This window comes from Lepidochelys olivacea (genome assembly GCF_965140295.1).
Source record: "Lepidochelys olivacea isolate rLepOli2 genome assembly, chromosome: 8".
Taxonomy (NCBI): Eukaryota; Metazoa; Chordata; order Testudines; family Cheloniidae; genus Lepidochelys; species Lepidochelys olivacea.
Genome location: NC_140418.1, coordinates 70,810,330 through 70,836,004, shown reverse-complemented (window position 1 = coordinate 70,836,004; position 25,675 = coordinate 70,810,330). Strand labels below are relative to the sequence as shown.

General features: G+C 39.5%; 1 protein-coding gene across 4 annotated transcripts; it reads left to right on the top strand.

The window, feature by feature from the left end:
• Nucleotides 1–1,004: 1,004 nt before the first annotated feature.
• Nucleotides 1,005–22,494, top strand: MFSD14A (major facilitator superfamily domain containing 14A). 4 transcript variants are annotated; one of them, XM_084637327.1, is made up of 13 exons: nucleotides 1,005–1,288; nucleotides 3,346–3,424; nucleotides 9,808–9,903; nucleotides 11,631–11,693; nucleotides 12,367–12,494; nucleotides 13,785–13,899; nucleotides 14,669–14,887; nucleotides 15,234–15,347; nucleotides 15,888–15,959; nucleotides 16,656–16,768; nucleotides 17,674–17,771; nucleotides 18,619–18,782; nucleotides 21,641–22,494. In XM_084637327.1, the coding sequence occupies exons 1-13, from the start codon at nucleotides 1,152–1,154 to the stop codon at nucleotides 21,845–21,847; spliced, it is 1,605 nt and encodes a 534-aa protein (XP_084493453.1). In that variant the 5' UTR covers nucleotides 1,005–1,151; the 3' UTR covers nucleotides 21,848–22,494. The 4 variants fall into 4 exon arrangements, with proteins under 4 accessions (XP_084493453.1, XP_084493454.1, XP_084493455.1 ...); XM_084637329.1 differs by having other exon boundaries at nucleotides 1,007–1,238; nucleotides 21,641–22,483; XM_084637328.1 differs by lacking the exon at nucleotides 3,346–3,424 and having other exon boundaries at nucleotides 1,006–1,238; nucleotides 21,641–22,480.
• Nucleotides 22,495–25,675: the final 3,181 nt, after the last annotated feature.

The window sequence follows — 25,675 nt, the reverse complement described above, 5'->3', positions numbered from 1 at the left end:
CCCCCTTACTAACACAGTTGTACTAGTAGAAAAACTATTTGTACACAAGGGTTTAATTAACTTTAACCACGCATCCAAACCTATTATGAATATTTCCTATTCTGCTTAAACATCCTAATAGGTGTCTCAATCCCATTTTTTAATGTTATTTTGCCATTACTATTCCATTGCTCTTCTACCCCATGGATGGTGGAGTCTGCTGTCATAAGTGGTACTGGGGCAAAGTGGGTGAGAAAATACAGTATTTTTAATTGGACCAATTTGTGTTGGCGAGTGAGACAAGCTTTTGAGCTACACAGAGCTCTTCTTTGGGTAGGGTGATGCACCTGTATGCTGTCCCCAAATAAGTGTAGTAGTACTCCCTGCCTGTTGCACACAAATCAAGCTTTGTGGAAACCTGGATTGGCCCTATGGGGGAAAGGATATCATGTCATGACTGTCAGGACAAGGAGCACCCCACTGTGGCCTTGCCAACTCTTTTAAACAGACTAAAGACCCTGGAGCTGCTTTAGTCGGTCCTGGCTGATGGGTGTGGTGAGGATGAGGGACAACAAACTTCAGCGTTTGTGAGCTATGCTGGCCCAACACCTTCGGTTTATGATAATCTCATAATCTCAGCGTTTGTCTACACTACATTGCTTTTAGCAACAAGCTGTGTGGCTACAGCCGAGCCGGTAGGGCTGCAGGAGGGCGCAGGCCCAGTGCCTCGGGGGGGGGCCCGTGACAGGGACCCTCTGTGGTCCCAGCTTGGGGGCTGTAACCCGCCTGGGCGTAGAGCGACAGGCAGGCCCTGCGGAGGCTGAGCGCCGTCCTTCCGCCCGGAAGCGGCGGCGGAGGAGGGGGGCGCCGGCGGGGAGCACCGCAGAGCTGGGAAACTCCAGCGGCTGGCGGTGTGGGAGAGCCCCCCAACCCGCCGTCAGGCGTTCCCGCCCGGCTGCCTCATTCCAGCTCGTGAGGAGGCGGGGTATCCGTGCCCACGTGCCCCCGCGCAGCCAATCGGAGGATCGCGTGATGTGAGAGTGACCAGTGCTGTCCCCCAAGATGGCGGCGGGCGCTCAATGAACGTGAGTGGTGGCGGCGCGAGCTCGGAGCAGAGGAGCGAAGGCCCCGCGCCGCTCAACATTCCCCCCCCGGGGCCCTAGGATGGTAAAATGACCCAGGGGGGGAAGAAGAAGAAACGGGCCGTGAACCGCAGCATCATGCTGGCCAAGAAGATCATCATTAAGGACGGCGGCACGGTGAGGCCTGCGGGGGGTTGGGGCCTGCCCTGGCCTGCGCCAGCTTCGGGGTGCGTGACGGGGGCTGGTTGTGGTACGGAGGGGAGTGAGGCGGCAGCTGGGGAGAGGTAGGCGGAAAGGGTCCGGCTGAGGTGCGGGGGCGCGTTGAGGCCTTGGCTGGAGGGAAGGGGCTGGCCTGGAGGCGTGCGGGGGCGCTGGGTTGACCCAGTGAGGCAGGGGGAGGGAGCGTGGGGTGAGGTGAGGCCCTGGTGCATGTAGGGGGCTGGCCATTGATATGGGGAGGCCAGGCTGGAGCAGTGCGGCCTGGGGGTTGGCCTGGAGCCGAAGGAGACATGTTGCGTTGGGGTTCCGTGAGCTGGGCATGGGAAGGGGCGGACCTAGCAAAGTGAGGCTAGTCTGGCTAGACCCCAGACCGGGGGAGGGCTATTGAAAAGCCCAGCACAGTGAGGGGGACACTTTTCAGGCCTGAGTGCACAGAGGATCTCTCTGGTTAGGTCTGCAAGGGAATCTGGGGTTGGCATTAGGAGTGGCCAGCTGCCAGTCTTCAGCTGGAAAATCTGGTCAGTAAGGGAACCCGACAGTGTCTTGTCAGATTTATTGACCGGACTTTCAAAGTCTGGTTACTGTGGGTGAGGGAGGCGAGGAGGTACGCAGCCATCACCTGTGTCAGCTCCTACTCACCTGGGGCTCCCTCCTACCTGCCTCGGGTAGCTCCAGCTTCTAGCTGAGCTCCACAGGAGTCTCTCTTCTGACCTGGGGGAAGAGGAGTGCATGGAGGTGGGTCCGGGCGGGGGGGTGGGATTCTGGTATGCCTACTGAAGCGTTCTGGTTTTTAAATGTCAAGTTGGCAACCCTAGTTGGCATGGTAGGCCCTGGCTTGAGGGCAATGCCTAAAACAGGTCAACCTGGGACAGAAGTCTGACTCTAGCTAATGTGGTAATGAAGTGCCACATGCAGTGCTACATTGTCTCTGCTGTCTAGCTTGCTGGGAGATCCTTTATCTCAGCAGTTCTCAACCAGGAGTCTGGGGCCTCCGGGTTTTAGGGTGTCTGCCAGAATAAACCAGAGAGCAGGGTCAGTGTTAGACTCACTGTGGCCCAGGGCAGAAAGCTGAATCCTGAGACTGTTGCCCAGGCTGAAGCCAAATCCTGAGCAACTTAATTTTCTGAGGCTGCCTGTGGTATGGGGCCCTAGGCTGTTGCTCTGCTTGCTACCCCCTAACTCTGGCCCTAGCTTTTAATCTACTGAAAAACAGTTGTTGTGGCACAGGTGGGCCATGGAATTTTTATAGCATGTTGGGTGGTGGCTCAGCAAGAAAAAAGGTTGAAAAGCCCTGCTCTCGGTGGAGCTACCTGGGACCTGTGTGATGAAGAAGCTGCCCTATGAAGGGCTCCTGCCTCTGATGTGTAGTTTGACTTGAAGCCTAACTTGGTCTCCATTCCCTCTGGTTGCTTTCTACCAGAGCTGGGTCCATGCTGTGTTCTGAAGGTAGCACATGGGCTGGGCATAGGAACTTTGTTCCCAAAGAGCCTCTGACTCTTTTTCCCTGGTGGGGCTGTCTGGCAGCCTTGGGTGGGACTAAAACTATGTTCTTTGCTGCTGCCTCATGTGGGATCAAGAATTCTGGGCTGGTGCAGGGTTTTTTGCCATTATTTCATGATAGAGGGGAAACACCTGATAGTAAGGAAACCTATCTTATTGGAATCCATTTGGTCATCATTTGTTAGTTTAAAAGTATTTCTTAAATCTATACCTACTATGGTGATTTGCCTTTACTCTAAGTAGTAAGTTTATGAGTAATGAGCATTTGTGTCAAGACTCAATAGAAGGTAACTTTACTTAAATCCATGTATTTACCATTCTGTATAAATATGTGTAAGTCTACAATATTTATGGATTAGATAATATTTAAACTCTTAATCTTGAAAGGAAATACCAGCTAGAAAACTGCTGTGCATTTTCAGGTAGCAGTTGGTTTCACAATAGCCTAGGATGATGGCAGACTGTAAACCATTGTAGAATAGAGCAGGGAGTTCTGAGTATAAGAAGTAGGATGTGGTTCTGCTGTTGGTGAAAAGCCCATCTGTGATGTGCTTTACCCATACAGTGTGTGCATCGCCATCATGGGATCCTTTGGTCTTTGTTCTGTCTCCTTCGGCTTCCATATTCTGAAAAAGAATAGGTGGGTAAGTGTGAGACAAACTTCTGTATCAAAGTAGTACTGTAAGGTTTTCAAGTTCACTGGAAGTGTGATAAAATGTTTCCCAATAAATAGTTATTAAGTATTTTATCTAACAGAACTTGGAATACTTAGTGATTGAATGAAGTTGCCAGAGATACTTTTAAAATGTACATCTATAATCAGCATAGTTCGGTTATGGGAGAGAGAGAACTTGGTCCAGCTAACTGTAACAATGTATGTCTTGCTTTACTCGTGTAGTTTAGATATGATTTTAATGCATTTTGAAAAAATATTATTGCTTTAAGATAGGTCCTTCAAATAAAGGTAAAACATCAGTTTGCTGGTCTTTTGTACAAACAGCCAAGAACTGTCTTCATCAACTTGATGAGCTACTGCAGGGGTAGGCAATCTATGGCGTGCGTGCCAAAGGTGGCATACAAGCTGATTTTCAGTGGCACTCACATTGCCCTGGTTCTGGGCTCAGCTGCTGGCCTGGGGTACTGGCTGCCGGCCATCTCCTAGCTGGGGTTCCATCTGCCAGCCCTGCTCAGCTCGCTGCCAGCCCCAGGTTGCGGTTACTCGTCTTGGGGGCTCTGCTGCCAGCCTGGGGTCCCTGCCGCTGGCCCAGAGCTCAGCAGCCGTCCCCAGCTGTGGCCCACTGGCCCCAGCCTGTGGCAGTGAGGGGTACAGACAGGGGCAAGAGAGGGCGCAGCTCAACACCCCCACCTTAAAAATTGTTCCAGCACCACTGCTGAAATATTTTTAAGTCCTGATTTGCTGCTTACATCACTATCACACCACGTGGAACAACACACTTCGTTTGATGTTGAGATTAGAATGTGCATGCAAGAACTGGAATCAGAATTTTCTGACAGACTTCAAGATTTCCAGCGATTTGGGCCAATCTTTTCTTTTCTAATTAAACCTGAAAAGTTCAATGAAAGCGACTTGGATTTGTCTGTATTTCAGTGGATGGGTGTTGAAGATTTCAAAATGCAGCTCATTTAGTTAAAAAGCTCAGAATTGTGGGCATCAAAGTTTGGAGATCTGAGGAATGCACTTGAAGCTACTGAGAGAGATCGTGGGGCCTCTATTCTGACTTGCTGGATGTCCCTGCCAGTGAAATTTAACTGTTTGAAGAAAATTGCATTTGCAATGCTTTCAGCATTTGGATCCATATACCTGTGTGAACATGTGTTTTCACACATGAAATCTGTCCCCTGTCCCTCTTGGAGCCGGTTAACAACTGATCACTCAGAAGTCTGTGTGCAGCTTAAAGTATCCAAATACGTGCCAGACATTGGAAAACTCAGGAAGGAAAAGCAAGTGCAAATACGTGCCAGACATTGGAAAACTCAGGAAGGAAAAGCAAGTGCAAATACGTGCCAGACATTGGAAAACTCAGGAAGGAAAAGCAAGTGCAAGGATCACACTAAACTGATAAGATCTGCATTTTAATTTAATTTTAAATTAAGCTTCTTAAACATTTTAAAAACCTTATTTACTTTATATACAATAGTTTAGTTATATATTATAGACTTATAGAAAGAGACCTTCTAAAAACATTAAAATGTATTACTTGTACACACAACCTTAAATTAGTGAATAAATGAAGTCTCAGCACACCACTTCTGAAAGTTTGCCGACTCCTGAGCTACTGCCTAGATTACTTAAGGGTCAGAGGCAAAGCAAGTTCATATTTGACTGATAAATATCTACTGTGAAAGACCAATAATACTGTTTGTCATTTCTTTACAAAGTAAAAACTTATGGCATTACAAACATGTAGGCACATGTTTTTTACAGGATTAATATAGTGAGTGAATACAGACAGAGTAACTTTTTTTTTATGCTCCACTAGTTCATGCAACTAGTGAAATTAGAATTTCTTATTTGGAAACAAAAATTGAGTTGTTACAAAAGTGCCATTCTCTAATTTCCACTTGGATGGACTGCCTCCGGGGATAAGGAGAAAATTTAATGTATCTTCCAGTTATACCTAAAATAGTGCCTTCAGTGTCAGTTACCAATATTAAAAGCTGAGTGCAAGGCCATTTGAAAGTACATTGAGTTCAAATGTACAGAAACATAGAGTAAAAAACAGGCCTGCAACTGTTTGGGAAGTCATTAGACAACACAGATTGGTTTGTGATCTGTTTGTGCAAATATTTGCCTATTCTCAAACCCAGGTAGGGAAAGGATATTAAGACTTTATTTTTTGTGAGTTAATGACCTGTTGAGGCTGTATGCTGTTATACTAGACTATGTTACTTATAATGGCAGCAAGAACTGTTTAGATGCATGGATCGTACTGTAGACAAAAACAAACAAACAAAAACAAAAAAACCATAAATTGGTCCTCTGTTCTATTCTCATCCTCCCCAATTCCTCACTTGCCTGACATGCTGAATGATATTTTGGGGAACAGGTAAATTGAAAGGGCCTTGAATTTCCCTAATTTGCAGCTCAGTAGCAATAAATTTAAATTATTTTTTATCAATCACTTATGGGGTAAAATCATTATATTTTGAAATTTTTTAGCCCCAAAGAAACTCAGTCCTTTTCTCTGCAAGAATTCTTTTCAGAGAATGGGGGTGTATATTTTCCTAAATAAGTTGCAGAGGTACCTACACCATTAATTTCAGCAACATTTTCTGTAAAAAGACTAGAGTATGGTGGCAATGTGTAGAAATGTCTTTTGGAATAATAATGTGGCTTCTTGTGTACTCTCTATCAGAACATCATTCAAACCTGATTTGGCAGTAATGTCACTATGTATTATTCTTATAACTCACAGTCCTCATTAAATTAAGAGGATGCTTACAGCAGTGACTGCAATTAGACTTCCTGTAGAACTGTGTGATAAAGATCTTACCGTAGTGCTATCCTCCTTTGTATAATTTGTTAAATAGCCATAGTCAAAAACAAATGAAATACAAAATACATTTCGTAAAATACTTGTGATGTAGACTCTCCAAAGGAAGGCAATAATAGTAGTTCAGACCCTTTCCTTAATTCATCCTGTTTTGATTTATTGCAATTCATGTCATATGTACAATACTCATTCTTCTCAGACCATTGATGAAAGGAAATTTGAGCTAGGATACTTGAGTCTGACAGGGTGAGTTAAAGCTTTGAATTGTTCTGCTCTTTCTTGTAATTCACTTAGAAACTTATTCTGGTTTGTAAACTATATTAATAACAAGTGGAGTCTCAGCTTTTATGATTGTACATTTGAAGTTGTCCTTGCTTTAGAGTTTTTCCAGTGTTGTATCAATAGAAGTATTCTTCTAGCTATAATCCACATACAAGTTCATTTTATCGTTGGCTTGATCTATAATACAAAATCCTCTTGGACTAGAAAGATGCCTATCTGACCTGGCAGATGGGGTTTCTGTAGTTCAACTAGTGCGTTGCCTGTCCCAACACAACTACCATCCTCAGAATAGATAATGACAAAACATCTGCTTCTACCATGAGTGTCAGATCCCAGTTCTGACTTGAGTATTTAGCTACACTTTTGTCTTTAGGCTTTAATTTTTGTAGCTAAAATACATCTCTGTTGTGGAAGATGTAAAAATGTTGTTTTGAAATGCATTTAGTGATTTCTCCTTTAGTTTGTTTATGCTTAGTTGATGCACACTAATACAGTGTTTTATGTGATTCATTTTCAGACTCCAGGCCTACTTGATGTATTAATCAAATCCCATGACAGTCAAGGTTCTGCAGAATCTTAAAACGTACATTTTTATAAATTTTTCTTGTACTTGGGGTTACAACAAAAATATTCTAAATGTACTTTGCCTTTTCATTCAGTAGACAGAAGCAGATACAGTAATTCTGAGAAGTTAGCTCCCTCTCTGTCAACTCAGTTGTCTGTTACTGCTTAAGCCTAATGATTTTAAATTTTGACACTAATTCATGTCTGATCATTTTAGCACAAACATCCTGCTAAATGATTTATGGCTGAATGCAGTGGCAGATAAGGGTAGTCACCTTCCCCCATCTCTTTAAAAATATGTACTGTTGTAAGCAGTGAAGCTCTTCAGTGGAGTCTCTGATTCATTTCCTTGACCTGCTCTCACCTGCCCAAGATTAGGTGTCAGTGGGGTAGAGACACTGTTATTTCTTCATGCCTTGCCCATAGAAATGTTGGAAAAGCTCTTGACCTCTGACTCTTGGGGTTGTAAGGTGGGTGTGTCTGCTGAGTAGCTGCCAGTATCTACTTCTCCTACTCCCACCCCACCAACTGTTTCTGTACTCCCTGGTACAGTGAGGAACCAGAGATAGCAGCTGAGAGGGAGGCTCCATTGTGCAGGAGCGAGTCTGATGCTGATCCGTAGCCTGGGAGGGAAAAAGAGTATTTGTTGCCCGTGGTACTTACAGAAGTTTACTGTTTGGATCCTGTACTGTAGTCAGGTTGGGGTGGGAGTGAAACCTAGAGGAGCTCCTGCAGGCAAGGGTAGTGCTGTGAGTTCAAGCTGTTCTCTGGCCTCTTTAAAAATTTTAAAGTCATCTCTACTCATTGGAAAACAGAAAAGTGTAGCAAAAGAATATTCATGAATATGCTGGACATGTGTGTGGTAACTAGGGAAGGAAGAAGAAAAGGGCAGAAGTAACCATGGTACTAAAAGTATTCTGAAACATATTCTGAAACTAAACATTACAGAATATAAAGCTTTTATTAGAGATGGGTTGAAACAACAAGCTTTTTTCCAAATCTGTTCAAATTCAATGGGTGGTGGGTGCAGTTTACCAATTCCAGTAGCTGTATTTAGACCTACTCCTATAGCTTTGGTTACAAGTCACTTGATGCAAAACCAGAAACTTTATTTTTCTGGCTTGGATGTAGCCAAAATCTTATAAGAATAGCTGAATTAGAGTGGCAGAAATCTCAAGATGGCAGAAATTTTGCAAGAACAGCTCAGAAGATTTGAGCACTGTTAAATCCAAATCTTTGTCTGTTTGCATTTAGTCATATGAACATAGTAAACCAAATCTAATTCAGGGCTGAGCATTGCCTCTTCATTCTCCAGTCTCCCTTGAGGGTTGAAAGAGTATGTGTTGAGGCAGAGTGTTTTTTTTGTTTTTTTTTAAAGTCAAAAGAAGTCCATTTGGGTAAAAAGTATCAGAGGGGTAGCCGTGTTAGCCTGGATCTGTAAAAGCGGTAGAGAGTCCTGTGGCACCTTATAGACTAACAGACATATTGGAGCATAAACTTTCCGGAGGTGAATACCCACTTCGTCAGATGCATGCACGAAAGCTTATGCTTCAGTACGTCTGTTAGTCTGTAAGCTGCCACAGGACTCTTTGCCGCTTATGTAGAAAGAACAGGAGTACTTGTGGCACCTTGGAGACTAACCAATTTATTTGAGCATAAGCTTTTGTGGGCTACAGCCCACTTCATCGGATGCATAGAATGAAACATATAGATAGATACATACAGAGAACACAAAAAGGTGGAGTAAGAGGCTAATTAATTAAGATGAGCTATTATCAGCAGGAGGAAAAAAGCTTTTGTAGTGATAATCAAGATGGCCCATTTAGACAGTTCACAAGAAGGTGTGAGGATACTTAACTTAGGAAAATAGATTCAATATGTGTAGTGACCCAGCCACTCCCAGTCTCTATTCAAACCCAAGTTAATGGTATCTAGTTTGCATATTAATTCAAGCTCAGCAGTTTCTTGTTGGAGTCTGTTTTTGAAGCTTTTCTGTTGCAGAATTGCCACCCTTAAGTCTTTTACTGAGTGGCCAGAGATGTTGAAGTGTTCTCCTACTGGTTTTTGAATGTTAGGATTCCTGATGTCAGATTTGTGCCCATTTATTCTTTTACGTAGAGGCTGTCCGGTTTGGCCAATGTACATGGTAGAGGGGCATTGCTGGCACATGATGGCATATATCACATTGGTAGATGTGCAGGTGAATGAGCCCCTGATGGCATGGCTAATGTGATTAGGTCCTATGATGGTGTCACTTGAATAAATATGTGGACAGAGTTGGCATTGGCCTTTTGTTGCAAGGATAGGTTCCTGGGTTAGTGTTTTTTGTTGTGTGGTGTGTGGTTGCTGGAGAGTATTTGCTTCAGGTTGGGGGGCTGTCTGTAAGTGAGGACTGGTCTGTCTCCCAAAATCTGAGAGAGTGAGGGATCATACAGTGCTGTGTTTTAAGACACTTCCAGTCATTCATTGTGCTTTACCCCTCAGTGGAGTTTCACTGTATCAGAGCTTACACAAGACAATTATTCAGATTCCTGAAACAGCTTGTTTTGAGCCATACTTCATCTTACAATTTCTTGCTTATAAACCAACATTCAAACAACTTTCTTATTAATAAAGCAACTTTTAAAATATTCTGTAGTAACAACTTTTTTGTTTTTGTGTTTTAGCCTCAAGGAATAGGTTCGCCTAGTGTCTACCATGCTGTCATAGTGATTTTTTTGGAGTTTTTTGCTTGGGGACTTTTGACAGCACCTACTTTGGTGGTAAGTGATATGGTTAATGAACTTCTTCTGTATTGCTTGAAAAGTTTAAAAAAAAAAAAGAAAGAAAAAAAAAAAAAAGCTAAAATATTCAGTTCATTGCGGTATTATCAGAGCATTAAACTTGAAAATAAAGTTTGGGTGGAATTGAGCTGGCCTGAACTTCACACTTGGAAGAGCATCTCGTGTGTTATGTTACCAAATGTGGTCAAGATTAAACAATCCATGTAGATCAGAGTTGGGCTTGTTGATATTAGTCACATATCAACATATGTAATCTGTGCTAATTGCACACACTTTTGAGAAGAAATACTTTAAAAAACCCTCAAACCTTCCTTTCCTGTTACCCCCACAGACAGAGGTCTGTCTTGAGCACAGGAGTAGGATCTAGGAATGCATGGGATTCCAGTCCCAATTTTAAGAACTTTGTGACTTTGATCTTAAAGGATCATTACTGCACCTGGCCATTCTTTAAATATAACTCATTAAATATTATGTATTTTTCTGTACTGTCTTTTTAACCTTTGGTAATTAACAAGGTGATGGCAAGCAGAAACTTTCTCTTTTGTAAACATGTTTTCACTCCTGCCTAAGTAATTCATTTATTCTGCAGTCAGTGATATGATTTAACTTCTCTGAAATAAAGTGTGATACCACGACTGAAGTCTATGGACAGATATTGTATCCTGATAATCTGCAATATAAGGAAAGGAGATTTTTAACTTTTGTTCTTGTTTATATGCCATAATTGTGCACAGTGGTTTACAGAGATTAAGGTTAAACTTAAAAGTTTTGCCAGCATAGCTCTGGTTTAGGAAGTGATGGTTTGGGGTGTTTTTGTTATATGGCTATGGTGTTGAAATCTATAGGCAAAAACTTCTTTGCCTTGTAGACAAGGTTTAAGAGTCAAGCACTCATAATCTAATGTTTTTATCTTGTAAACACATCAGTTGACCTAATGCCCATTGTACATGTAGGCAGGCTGACCTAATTATGTTACACAGGGCACAAAATTTGCACAGCTCTGAGTGCTGTACCTAGATTGATATAATTTGTAGGTGTAGATGAGGCTTTAGTATGCAAAAAACAGTGTATTCAAACCATCTGAGCAGTACATATGTTCACCATTCAGTATCTATCTGTGGTGTTGTGGTACTGGTTTTGTGTTACATGATATTGAAATCCTTTTAAGCAAAATGACCTTTGTGAAAAGTAGTGTGTATTTGGTGTCTGAACCAGTCCGTCACATAAGTAAGGCGTGTCCTAATAATGTGTATTTTTCCTTAAATAAGGAAATCCTACAATAGTATTCTGTCTTCATTGAAGTAGGAATGATACTTTTATCAAACTTAATGAAATTTTGGTCAGTCTTGTGTGGTAAAATGAAGAAAATACACTGATTTTGAAGAACGTTCTTTCCTTATTTTACTAACCTGAGCTGTAGTGCTAACATTGTAGCTTATCTACTGGTGCCTTTATTTCTGGAAAGTAAGAAGCATAGCATAATTTACTATTAGAAACTGTGTAGTCTACTATATAAATGTCTGTAGTGCACTATTTAACAATGAGATTATTGATGTTGAATTTATTAATTTCATTGTGAATTTTACTGTAATTTATATTAAAATTGTTGGCATAATATGCCTCATATTAATCCTTGAGTCTGTATTCATATTTAGTGTTGTGAAATATGGATAATGCCATATGTAATGTACATAATTCTTCTATAGGTGTTACATGAAACCTTCCCAAAGCATACATTTCTAATGAATGGCCTAATCCAAGGAGTAAAGGTAGGTAGAATGAAAATTCAGTCTAAATCAATAAGTGAGAGTACAATTTAAAATGAATAAAGGGTACGTACATAAGTGCTGGTGCTTTATTAAGTGGAATAAGGAGAGCCTTCCAATATAGCTTTCAAGCTGTGAATAAAATGTGAGGGTAAATTTACCAAGGAGAGCTCAAATGCAGCACTTTATTTGAATAAGGTCTTGCTTTTGCTAAAATTTGTACTTGGTTTGACTGAGGAATAAATAGGCCAGTTGAGTAGCCCAAGATCACACAATCAGTGGGTGTCACAGCACGTAAGAATCCGAGATATCTGACACCCAGTCCTTTGCTCTGATTGTTAGACCACATGTCCTCAGTGTGTTGAAAAATGTTCTCTCTCCTAAATACAGCATATAAAAATGTAAAATGCATTTTATTAAGCTGTGTGTTGACTGCATTTGGATTCACATTTTGGGTTTCTGTGGGTTAGTAAAATTCAAATTGTAGGTAACTGCTGCTGAGTGGAAAAGGGGGATGAAGGATACTCATAGAAGATATTGCTTGACACATTGTTCCATATAGCCAACATTTATCATTAATCTGCAAAACAAAATCAGTCAGTTTCTAACAATCTTTCAACTATTGTATTTTCTTTCATTTCTTGATTTTTATTTAAAATTTGTTTTTACTTTTCAGGGCTTGTTATCGTTTCTCAGTGCCCCTCTCATAGGTGCTCTATCTGATGTTTGGGGACGAAAGTCCTTCTTACTGTTAACAGTATTTTTCACTTGTGCACCAATTCCATTGATGAAGATCAGCCCATGGTTAGTAGCAAGCATAGTTATTTATGGCTTTGTCTTTAGTGTGTTATTAATTACATACAGCAAGAACATGTAGCATTTATAATAGCACTTGTGTTCCAGTTAATGTACCAGAAGTTGTTTACTTCTTAGCACACGTCTGTGAGGTAGGTGTGGAAGTACCAGTCCATTGCAGAGTTGGGGAAACTGAGACAGGGTAAAGTGACTTGCTGAACGCCTCAAAGCCAGGCTTAGAATTTTGTATCTCCAGTCTGTTAGCTCCATGCTTCCTTCTAAGCCTAGTACATTAGTACTGGAGTGACTTGTGACTTTTTAGTGGTGTTTGCTTATGTAGCGGAGAGAGCCCAAGAACTTGAAAGATATATGGCCTGTGAGTGGCTGTATTGTACTTTTAAGCCTTTTGGGGGTAAATAACTTAATAGTTGAGAATAATTTTATACAGTATATTTCCCAGTACCTTAAATGTCTCTCTAATCCTTGCATATCTTTATTTGGCTGAAATTTTCAGCAAAATCATTTCAGTACTAAGTATATAGTCACTAAGAATTGAAAATATTCTTCAGAACTAGCATATACCTTAAGCACTAGTGTGTAATATTAAAACTGCTACTGAAAAAGTAGCTGCAGCTTTATTATAGTTGTGCTTATCAAATATTTGAATCTAGCAAATTTTGTGTAGCTGGAATTTTAGTGTTCTGTTAGTACACCTCCATTCATGAGTCTAATGTCCCTAGGACAATGGCTAGTTCACAATTGTCTCAAATTTTGTACTGCTCCTGCAGATAAATCTGAAATAAGATAGGACAAGGTCTTAGAACTAATAGAGGTCTGAGAGTCAACTGTTCATATTGTATCAGGCTAATTCAGTTTGCTATCTAGTCTTTTGTGGTCTCCCCATTTTGATCCCTATGCCTGGGTGATAGGCTATTTGTTTAACAGTTTATATGTTGCAACATGCATTTTGAGTGAAATAATTGCCAGTCTGTGGACTCAGGGCTAAGGCTAATGTTGAACAATCTGTAATGAACTATCCTAATTTAACCTACAAAGCCTTTTTTTGTAGAATGGCAAGTAATTATGTTGTACCCTCAGTGCACACTGGAGAGATTACATAACCAAATAAAGACACATTCATACTGACTTTATAAATATTTAAATTACTTGTCAGGAATACGTTGGACAATCATAGATACTTTAATCTGTCTGGATGTGTTTCAGAAGTTTGTGAATCACTACAAATTACATTTTAGCTCCACTGAGCTGTTATTTTTTCTGATTCCTTTTTGTCCCCAGGTGGTACTTTGCTGTTATCTCTGTTTCTGGGGTTTTTGCAGTGACTTTCTCCGTGGTGTTTGCTTATGTAGCAGATATAACCCAAGAACATGAAAGAAGCATGGCCTATGGGCTGGTATGTACTTAATTTCTCTGTACCTTTAAGCCTTGTGAGGCTCAACAACTAGAGTTCTCTTAATAAAGCTTTGTCATATTGCTGCAGGAGACACAAGCTTTTCAAAGTTGATATCTTTGCCATTATAAACTCTTATTTTGGCCACTCAGTTTTTTAAAAACACTGTTCCAAATGGAAACTTGGTCCTATCATCCAATTCTGCATCTCCTGTTGAATGTCTTGTTGTCAGCTTAAATTTAAAATGGCCATTGTATAATCTTTTCTCTCCATTCTTTTCTATTTCCCCCTTTCTTGGGTCAGTGTGAGATGTTGGCAGGATGGTGCTATTTTCCATTTTGTTTGCATATGCAGCTTTTATTATACAATGTAAATTCTTTGATTTTATTAAGAGCTGCGGATGTTGTGCAAATAAGTATAGTTTCTTCTACCACCCCCAAAAGAAAATGTTATACTGAGTCTCCCCCTTTATCAGACCTCGATATGTCCAATTAAACTTCACAAATTTGACACAGTCTTAAAGCTATACAGTGCTGCCCTGCTTAACCAAAATTTTTTCATTAAAAACTTCAGATGTCTGAAATCTGTGGTTGCTGCTGCAATGCCAGAGAAAATAACTGCATTAGTTCAGAACTTGTCCACCTTATTAGGGTGATTTGTAGCTGAGTTTCTGGAAGTATTCAAGGTGCTGAAAGTGAAGTTAGAGAAAGAGTGGATACGTTTGAACTTCCTTCCTGGAAAATGTTCTCATACTGACTTTTGTCTGTTACAGGTTTCAGCAACTTTTGCAGCAAGTTTAGTTACCAGCCCAGCTATTGGTGCCTACCTTGGTCGAGTCTATGGAAATAGCTTGGTAGTGGTCCTAGCTACAGCTATAGCTTTGTTGGACATTTGTTTTATTCTTGTTGCTGTACCGGAATCACTGCCCGAGAAGATGAGGCCAGCATCATGGGGAGCACCCATTTCTTGGGAACAGGCTGACCCCTTTGCAGTAAGCTATTTAAATGTTTAAGTATGGAGTGGTAGCTTGATATATGCAGATTTGGATTTGTACTGCTTTTGAGTCAGGAATGGGACTGATAGTAATTTATCTCGATTTGGGTTTTTAAAAAATTGTTTGAGGAGTTCCTAGGTTTATTGGGGAAGGGTGTGAGTAACTTCAAATTGCTGATTAGCAAATGCTGATTAGTAAGTGCTGAAAGACACGTTTTAACAGTGCTGTATGCATTAAAGGTATCTGCCTCTTTCCGTGTAAATTTTGTGAGTCGTTGGTTATGAATGATGAAGAGTAGATGTTTTCTGTTGTTGACTTTACAGCTGTGTCTTTTTTGTCCTAGTCACTAAAGAAAGTGGGTCAAGATTCCATAGTGCTTCTAATCTGCATAACAGTCTTTCTTTCCTACCTCCCGGAGGCAGGTCAATATTCCAGCTTCTTCCTATACCTCAGACAGGTAAGAATTTGCATATGAAGAAATTAAATTTATAGAAGGGCGTTTTCTTTGCACTTGTTACATTACTTTAGCAATATATGAGTAGTCAATATGATTGATGGCTGACAGTGGCTTTTAGTTACTGTGATAATTAATAAAGAGACGAATCTGTTTTCAAAATATTTCTCATGTTTCTTAATAATTTGCATTATTCCTTGAAGTACAAGTTCCAGTACATTGCAGTGGTTAAAATTAGCTTTCATTAGCTGATAAACTATTTTTAGTCTTACAGTATGGGGTCGATTTTCTTTCAAGTTCCATACTCAATGGTAGAAGTTATTTTCTGTCCCGCACTAGATCTTTCTCTTTATTTTATGCAAGAGTAAAATGTTGGTTTGAATGATTATGGGATCGAATAAAATCGGGGATGTCATCTTCTATTTCAGATTAAGCTTTTTTCTGGCTACTCCATTTATTCTTTCCACTGATGTCACAAAACATGAAAGACGTGTCAATGTACATTTGAAGTTTAATGATCAAATTACTTCTTCTCTAATGTAGATAATGGGATTTTCACCTGAAAGCGTTGCAGCATTTATAGCAGTTCTTGGGATTCTGTCCATTATTGCACAGGTGAATATTAATCTATAAATTTCACTGATGTAATGGGTTCAAGTGAGAGCGAAGTATTATGACAATCCCTGTAACTGTAATTCCAGGACCCAGTCTATCTGATTTCAGGAGGTTAGAATAGAAAAGGAAAGATGCTTTGAATTCCGATCCGATTTTATATGGCTTCCTTTTTTTCCATCACCTATTATCTGACCATTTCATAAACAATTCATTCTCAAATCCTGGGAAGTAGAAAAATATCACCATTTTGTGGAAGAACTGTGATGCACAGACATTGAGACTACCTTAAATCTGTCAGAGCTGGGAATATAATCCACATCATGAATTCTAGTCTAGTGCCTTAACCTTAATTTATTTCTTCCATAGTCACACTCCCAAACCTCTTAGAAGTTGATTCAGTCTTCTCCTTAAGCTTAGTTTGGGTTGAAAAATAGCTTGTTTAAGCCATCAGGGCAGGTTAAATAATATATCCCCAGTGTATGGATTTCTCAAGGGAAATCTAAATTGTTGCATGTCAAGAGCGAGGTAACAATCTCTTCACATCTCTCTCTCCATTATTACGTGTTTCAATCTCTGTCTAGAAAATACTACATCACATAACTTTACTTTGCTTCTGTCAAAACTAGTGAACTGTTTATATGTATTGCTGTATAGCCTGATTATTCACAATTAAAATTACATTCTTTTTCCCATCAGACAGTAGTTTTGAGTTTACTTATGCGGTCCATTGGAAATAAAAACACCATCTTACTGGGTCTGGGATTTCAAATATTACAGCTTGCATGGTATGGTTTTGGCTCGGAGCCTTGGTACGTACGTTTCGTTTTAGTTGAATTAATGAACTGACATATTAAGATTTTAAATTGTTATTTACTACTTAATAAAGAAACATTCACAACATTGTGTTTTTTTTTTTTACATGCATCAGATTTACATGAGAGGTTACAGGCAACACGTCCTTTGTCTCCTCTTAAGCTGGAACCTTTTTTTTTCTTCTTCTTTTTAAAGATGTAATTGGTTTGTACTTGGTGAAGTCAAAGAAATCACTACTGTCTGGTGAACCATCCCAAACCAAGAATTTGGTATTGTACTGTATGATTGACCTAAACAATGTCAATCTCTCGTACCAATATTCTTAAAACCAAAAATTGTTCATGGATATTTTTAATCTAAAAGGAAATGGACACTAAACAACATTGAAAAATGCTTTGTCCTCTTTTCTCTAACAGTCAGATTTTCTTGATTATTTATTTTATTTTTGGTCGTGTTGCTTGTAGTAGAGTGCATTGACTTGTCAAGATGTCAGCTTACATCAGAGCACTTCCCCCCCCCCCCCCCCATTGCACCCTTTACATGTGCTAATGTACCAGTGACCTAATGGGGAAAACTAAGTTAAGATAGCCATTTGGATGTTAACTCTCCTCCCAAATTAAGAAGAGGTGATCAAAATACATGATCAGTGCTTCCCAGCAAGTGTCAGGATTTTGCAAGGATTAGGGATTTTTCTGATCATCTCTTAAATGATTTTACACCATTTGTTAAACTCAGAATAATTGGTAGGTATGAAATCCAGCAATGATGATTAACTTGTGACTTCACTATTGCATGGGGTAGTGTGTGCAGTTCATTCTAAACTTTGTAATGAGGTATATGGAAGGTAGAAATTCAGAATTCTTATCTTGATTCTTTCTCTTAACACTTCTATGTTTTTCAGGATGATGTGGGCAGCAGGGGCTGTTGCAGCAATGTCTAGTATTACGTTCCCAGCAGTAAGTGCACTAGTTTCACGAACTGCTGATGCTGATCAACAGGGTATGTTTTATAAGTGGTGGTGGTGTTGATAATTATAAGGAATATTCAAACTAGGGATATTCTGATCTCCTTACCACCAGATGGATCAATGCTGTCTTACTGGTACTCAAGGGTTATCCTCAACCTCCATGCTAGTTTTGCAGGACAAATTAGCCAGCATAGTAGTATGTTAATGTAAATGAGAAACATTAGTCTAGTTTTAACTTCACTGTAGAAGAGTGGTAGTTCTCAAAAGTGATACGCAGTTGTCAAAGGCCTGTGGACTGTTTGGAGGTGGTTGGGTTATACTGCTCAAACAAGACAGATGAGAATAGTGAGAGTCTCTAGCATAGGGAAAACCCATTCATTGAAGGTAGCATAATACTACATCACTACTTCTCTTGATTCAGTACGTCAGCTGATCATGTTTCAGTTCTTTCCCACTGTGCATGGATTTACTCAATTCTTCAGGTGCATTTATTTATTATTACTGTAGTGTTTAGGAGCCCCAGTAATATATTTTTGCTTTTCTCTGAACCATGAGGCATAGATAGCTGTCAGAGACAGCATACCAGATTTGACAGCCTTTTGGTCAGAATGGCATAGGAAATGCTGTGTTCTGTCTAAAACAAAGTTTGTCTTGCCCAATGTTCCTCATTTTTTTTTGGTTCTGGTGTAGGCATGATTCTCCTCACATCAGCCTTAAAGTGGTGTATCCCAATTGATTTTAGTGAAGTTACTCCTAGTTTACACCAGTGTAGGGAAAAAGTGAATCAGGCCCCATTGCATGTTAGACAATTGCCAAAAAGCATTTTAAACAGTCTTCATTGTATACACATTTAATTTCATGGAATGCCTTTTTCTTTAGGTGTTGTTCAAGGGATGATAACAGGAATTCGAGGATTGTGTAATGGTTTGGGACCAGCACTTTATGGTTTTATATTCTACATATTCCATGTAGAATTGAATGAACTCCCAATGACTGAAACTGAGTTGGGAGGTAACGTGGCCACACAACACCATTCACAACAGGTATTATTCCTATTTATTTATAAATTACAAGAAATGCAGCAAAGATCAATCCTAGACCAGTGGTTCTCAAACTTTTTTTTTCCACAGACCACTTGCAAATTGCTGAGGGTCTCAGCGGACCACTTAGTGATGTTTCCAAATGTTTGCACCATTAGCTAACTGTTGTTGTAAAGCACTTTGGATAAAAGTGCTATATAAAAAACTTTATAGTTTTAAGGGTTTTTTTGTTCTACAAATAAAAGCACACCACTCGTATTTTAATATCCGTAGTCTTACCTTTCTAATGTGATGAATATGCCCTCTCTCTCCTGTCGCAGCAGACCCCAAGCTGGGGCTCGGAAGGAGGGGTGGGGGAGGGTCTCTTCCTGCCATGGCAGCCCTGGAACTGGGGGAAGTCACCTCCTCTTTTTTTTTTTTTCTGGCCATCGCAGCCCTACATGTCCCAAATTCTCCCCCACTTCTCACCCACTGCCCCCTCCCACATACCACCTATTCCTCCCCAAGGCCACCACCTTGCCTTACATGTGCGTCTTCTCCAGGCACCTAATTAGGGAGCCATGCCTTTGCAGCTCCACTAATTAGGTGGGTGGCCCTTCATTCTCTCGTGTGGAGCAGCCCAGGCACTCATCTTAGAGGGAACTATGCACACCACATGAATAGAGCTTGCGGACCACTGGTGATCTGTGGACCACAGTTTGAGAACCTCTGTCCTGGACCTTGGGAAGGTGGGCGGGGGGGAAGTAAATTGGATACTCTAGTTCATCTCGCTGCCAATTCAGGACTGTACCCTGTGGCACATTCTACAGTGCTTTAGTCAGTCCAGCTTTAAATGAATCAAGCAAAGGGACTTCTCAAACCACTTCTATTGTGAGACTCTTGACCTGTCTAATAACTCTTGCAATTAAGACAATCCTCTTGATATTGAGCCTAAATTTTCCAGTGATTGATTAATCCCGTTGCTCCTTTGGATTGCCCTAAAAAGAACCCCATTGGTTCACGTTTTTAAACACTTTCTATTCTCAGTCTTCTGACCAAGTTACACATCTCTTGATTCTTTCCTTGTATGTTGGTCTCTTTTTTGCCTGTTAACTTCTGCTTTTCTCTAAATTTTCTTTAACTTGTAAATATTTATTTCTGGTATTAATGTGCCCAGAATTATATCTTATGTCTAGTGAATATTTTTAAAACACGTGATTTAGACTGGACACTAAAAAGCTGAATATGCTTTGCTGTTTTCATACTTCCTTGTGGCGTGCTTCTTGTCAGGGCCTTACCACTTCCTTGTAGCACATTCTCCTCTTTATTTGACATTGCAAAACATTCTGGCCTGTCAATATGCCCTCTGCCTACAAGGAGGCAGAAATTGCCATTGTGGTCATAGATACCAGCCTATGCACTACTTCCTCATTCCTTGAAAGCGAGTGCCAGGACTGGTCCTTCAAGCTATAGCATATTATTTTTAAAAATAAATACCTAAAACTTACTGCTGCAAAATAAGCCTACAAGTCAGTCTTTTTGATGGTGTGGTGAAAGACAAAGATTCAAGATCTTGTTGTCCTTTATTTACACTTGACTGGAGAGGGGGATTGGTTTACTCAATTTACTTAAGTATTAATGCTCATATTGCATGAATGAAAAGAGTAGGACCATAGAATGAAATTCAGACATAAAGTAACTTTCTGGCTGAGATGAAAAATAAGGACCACAAATTAGATCATAGTCCCTTTTGTATAGTTAAATGACTTCTTATGGTGTCTAGGTCTGTGAACACTGTACCATTGTAATGTCTACAACAGGATATATTTAAGGGTGAAGGAGAGTGTCTTCTGCTTTTGTATTTTCTGTTTAATTCACAGTCCTGTTTTTATTTTTTTTAAATAGTAGTAAATACCTTGGCTTTGCTTGTTTAAACGTAGCCGTTAGCTACATTTGAATTGTGGGGGGACTGATTTAAGATCTCGATAATCCTGTTTTCTCACACACACACACACCCCGCTCTCAGGAAAGGTGAAAGAGGAGTGGGGAAGCAAGTGTTGCTAACAGTTCATTCTCTTCATAACTTGCTGTAATGCTGCGCATATCTGAGAATTGCATGGTGAAAGAGCAGTCTGTTCAGTTAACTTTTTATTTCAGTACCTTATGCACATTACTTTCTGTCTTCGGGCTTGTCTCCACCGCAACAGTGAGTTCAAGTTTCTCCACTCTAGCCTAGTTCCAGTGAGAGTGACCACATTGTTGATGCAATATTTGAGCTACACAGAGCGAATGGATTAGCAGTTGATGTTGGATTACTGTCTCCAGTGTCAGCAGCATTCGTGTTTCAACCTACTCCCAGTCCCAGATGGACCAGCAAGCTAGAGATTTGTGTGTTTGAAAGGAGCTGGGTTAGGGACAAAGCGAGTTATACCTCAGGTTAACAGGGCGGTGAAGACCAACCCTATACTTCATCTGGTAGCTACAGTGAGTTTTTAACTACTTGGCTGGAAATAGCAGTTCAGCTGTATGATTCTCTAAGTTTGTATTTCTGGCAGGTAAGACATTAGGCAGTAGCATGTTTCCTGTGAAGTTAGAAGAGAATTCTGCAGTTTAAAAAACACCCAAAGAGAAACTCATCTAACAAGTTTCTCCTCTTCTGGATTTCCTCCCTCAACCTTTGAAAATAACTATTGTTCATCTATGAATAAGGTTTACTAGGGCTGGGTATTGAAATAGCCCGCTCATTAAGAGTGTTCTGCCCTAAACTAATTAAATGGTAAAATATTTTTAAGTACAGAGCCTGATGTGAAACAACCAGTGTCTGTGAACTATGGATCTACTTAACTGTTCCTCTAGAAAATAAATGTTCTTGTTATTTTCAGAACTCCATAATTCCTGGACCCCCATTCTTGTTTGGAGCATGCTCTGTGCTGCTGGCTTTGCTTGTTGCCTTGTTTATTCCTGAACACACCAATCTAAATGTACGGTCCAGCAATTGGAAAAAACACAGTGGCAGTCATGGTCATCCACACAGTCCACAGGCCCCTGGTGAGGCCAAAGAACCTTTACTGCAAGACACAAATGTATGATGACGACAAAATCCAGAAAAACGTTTTTATATTTCATAGGTCTTGTTTCCAGTTCTGGATACATTCCATTTACATAAAAAATGTAATTTCTTAACGTTCTCTTCAGAAATGTATCTTTCTGCATGAAATTTGTAGGAACTACAGACACAGAACTGGAAATTTCTCCAAAGATGTTACAATTAAATTAACTTGCTTTTAAAAAGAACAGACTAAACACTGGTCTCATACTATTAATATAATTAACCTTTTCATCCTGGTTCTGAGACAAAAAGGAAAACATATTCAAGGTATCAGCATGTGTCCCTGTGTCCATTTCCTTAAGGTGTAAAGCTTTAATTCTCTTCATGCTAAGTCTCAATGAGACATACTAGCATATTTGTGGACCCATTCATTTTATGTTGTAAAATTTTGGGTCAGATGGTACAAAGCCTTAACGTAAATGCACTCAAGTAAGGAAAAGGTGAATTGGTTTCATTTTAAAAACACTGTATGGGAGGTTTTATTAAGTTTCTACTAATACAAAATCATGTGGTGAGCACGCTTGCTGAACAATAAAAGTTCTTTGTTTAAGTGCATTAGTCTAATTCTTCCTAATTTTTGGAGTACAAGATAGTATCAAACAGTATTTAAATTTAGGGGGTCTTTTGAGCCTAAAGATTTTAATATTGGCTCTAAAACTGTTTTCTCAAATACAGTTTGTTTATACCACTATATTTCTGATGTTTGCGTAATCATAAGGACCTCAAAACTTGAATACACAAACTGAAATATAAGCTGATAGCCTTGAGAATGTCCGTGTGCTATATAGTGGCCTTTCAGGACTGGCTAGTAACTTTTTACTTTTACAGAGCTAATGTTTTAGTCCTAAATTTTCAGGACCCTAGTTCAGGAGAGAGCTTTATACAGTTACTGATGTGAATTTCTCTAAAAATGTATATTTTTGTGTCCAGTTGTATTATTTAAACAAGTATTCCTTTGTATAAATTGTGTATAAAATATAGTTTAAAATGTTTTCATTTTGTGGTTACTGCTTACTGGTTTTTTAACTTTGAACATGCACCGTGGTTGATGGAGCGCTGGAAAATGTGTAAATATATTGTTAATAAATCAATATTTTAATGAATTTTTTAAGATGGTCTTTGACATCAATTTAAACCATATACAATCTATATGAATTCTGTAATGTGTCTTGTAGCCTGCTGAACATATTGTAGTCTTAATATTGCTTTCTTACTTCCTGTCAAGTTTTTGGGTTCCTTAGTGCTTTGAATGTAATTTGATTCAACAGACAAATACCAATTGTAGGTAAATTGTGTGAATATTTTACCCTTTTCATTCCTGCATACCTGTAACAGCTTATTTGTCCTTGTACTGCAAAATTTTCATGAAAAGCTTTCTTAATAGTGGTATTGTATTAAATCCAGAAGAAACTAAAATAACGGGCAATCCGTTGCCAAGTAGAGCGCTGCCTGGGACAACATTTTTAATCCTATTCCTGTCCTGCAATACCCACTCCCATCCACAAAAACCTTAAATCCTGCAAGGGAGATTCCCCACTGTTACTAAAAAAAGTGTCTTTATATATAAATATATATATTAAAAAAAGCATTCAAAACAATTTTGCCTACTGCAGGGCTCTACCTTATTTAATTTAAACTTGAACTTGCCATATTGACATGAGCAAGCTGTTTATACCTTACATCAGGTTTGCTCTAAACCTAAGCGTGATGCACCTAGCCTGTGAATGATACTTACTCTGATAAATGTACAGCTGGCCCTCCCTGTGTTTTGGAAAAAGGAGTATGGCAGATACTGTAGTAATAAACTTTCTTCTGATAGAAGGTATTCATTCATTTGGATACAAGTTCCTAATTTTTCCATCAGGGAAGTGGGGGTGGGTAGGCTGTAACTCACATCACTTGCCATAGGAAACTTGTATATGGATATTTGAGGGGAATGACTGGGCCTACCTACTTTTATAAGTGAAGCATCAAATCAGGATGTAGTAAAAGATCCTGTCAGTTACATTTTGAATAAAAACAAGATAATCAGTATCTTTCCCCTGCAAAAAAGGGCAAACTAATACACAATGCTAACCTCAAATGTTAGTATCAATATTATCAAAACTTACTCACCAACTAACTTTGGAGTGACTTAAAGTATGTTCAGTGAATGTTACTGGCACACCACTCTTTTCTTAATGTTTAATTTTCTCATTTTTGCACCCACCTTGCCATGTAACATGTAGTAAAAGAATGTTACTGAATAAAATTAAGTAAAAACCCTAATCTTAAACTAACTTGGTATTAACTCATTTACCATTGAATTAATGGGCCACATACCTGAAGCAGGCCACTTCTAATTAAAAGATGGACTTATACTCAGTATTTTTTTTCTTGGACTACAGCACTGCAAAAGGAGTTACCAGTAATTTTTGATATAAGAAAAAAGGTAGAAAGTATTGTCAAGCAGCAGCCTCTAACAATTAGGTTAGGTTAAACTTAGCTAAAAATTGTTGATGTCCTTGCCATGCTAGCAGATGATGTGAACTTAACTTCATTATAAACCATTAAATGAGATACAAAAGAATGGGGAAGGCAAAGTACAACAATCATCTTACAACACTTGAAAAATAGAACTGCATTTTAATGTTAGCATAAAGCAGAGTCCAGTCAGATGAAAAGAAATTGCTGTCTGATTCTAGTAATTACAATCTGTTATCTAGTACACAGATGACTACTGTGTGAATAAAATTCTCTCTCTGCTGTTGCCTGTATTCAGTATCCGAGTCTGCTTAAACCAGCTCTTCTTCCCCTTACTAAATGAATTACACATAGGGCCTGAGCTAGTATCACCTTTAGCTAGCAGTAGAATCAGAGCCACCTGCAGGAAAGGAAGGACACTGACAAAACAGCCAGGCATGTTATTACTTTGTCACCCTGTTAAAATGCCTGTCTCTTTTTAACATGGAGGAATCAATTTCAGTGATTACATTCCATCTGTGTACAAGTGATAGTACAGTCTTACACATAAATGATGAGAGTAGCTCTGGCCAAATGCAAATACATGGACTCAGGCTGTTTGGCCTCTTTGGGTAACTTGTCAGCTGCATGATTGCCAAACCCCCTGCCCTCCAGGTTTTATGCATGTAGTTTTTTAACCGTAGAAGTTCCTTCTACCTTTTTTTAAAAGAAAAAGCCACCAGTGTAATACTTTACTAATGTACCATTTTCTCACTTAAATTGCTACTAAGCTGCTTTGAGCATTTATTTTGTACAAGTAGCAACTATGCAGGCATCTTGCTTGTGGGTCTAACTGTCTGAGGTAAGTGTTTTGGATATTTTAAAGTCTTAACGACTGGAGCAAGATAATGTAAGAATTTCTGTCATTAGCACCCCCTTTCAAGTAAATACCACCACCAAACTGACACTAAATTAATCTTGCTTAGCTGATGAGTGCTTAAGATATGGATTCTCAAACTTTTCCCATGCATTGTGTAGGGTACCTGGATGCTGGGCTGTGTTCTGAGCAGCTTTTGTAAATCCTAAATTTTTGGACTAAGCAGCTTGATAAGTGGGCCATCAAGCTCTGTCTGGCAAAATGGTACCATTTCCTGGTCTGGACTATAGTGAAATCATTATAACTTTGCTCTAATTCTCATTTTAAATATTTGAGTGTGTGAAACCACTCTCTCTGTTTCCATTAACTGTAAGTCCACTGTAGCTGAGCAGAAACATTTTTACTGAAACCATTTTAATATTTCCATTAACATGTACACTTCCAAAAGCAACTATACACACACACAAAATACAAATTGATTATAAACAA

Excerpts from the sequence above, each read along its gene's own strand:
- MFSD14A (XM_084637327.1), top strand. The coding sequence starts at position 1,152 with ATGACCCAGGGGGGGAAGAAGAAGAAACGGGCCGTGAACCGCAGCATC. Across the intron at positions 16,769-17,673 it reads GGTTTTGGCTCGGAGCCTTG|GATGATGTGGGCAGCAGGGG; the intron begins GTACGTACGTTT and ends TATGTTTTTCAG. Across the intron at positions 18,783-21,640 it reads CACAACACCATTCACAACAG|AACTCCATAATTCCTGGACC; the intron begins GTATTATTCCTA and ends TGTTATTTTCAG.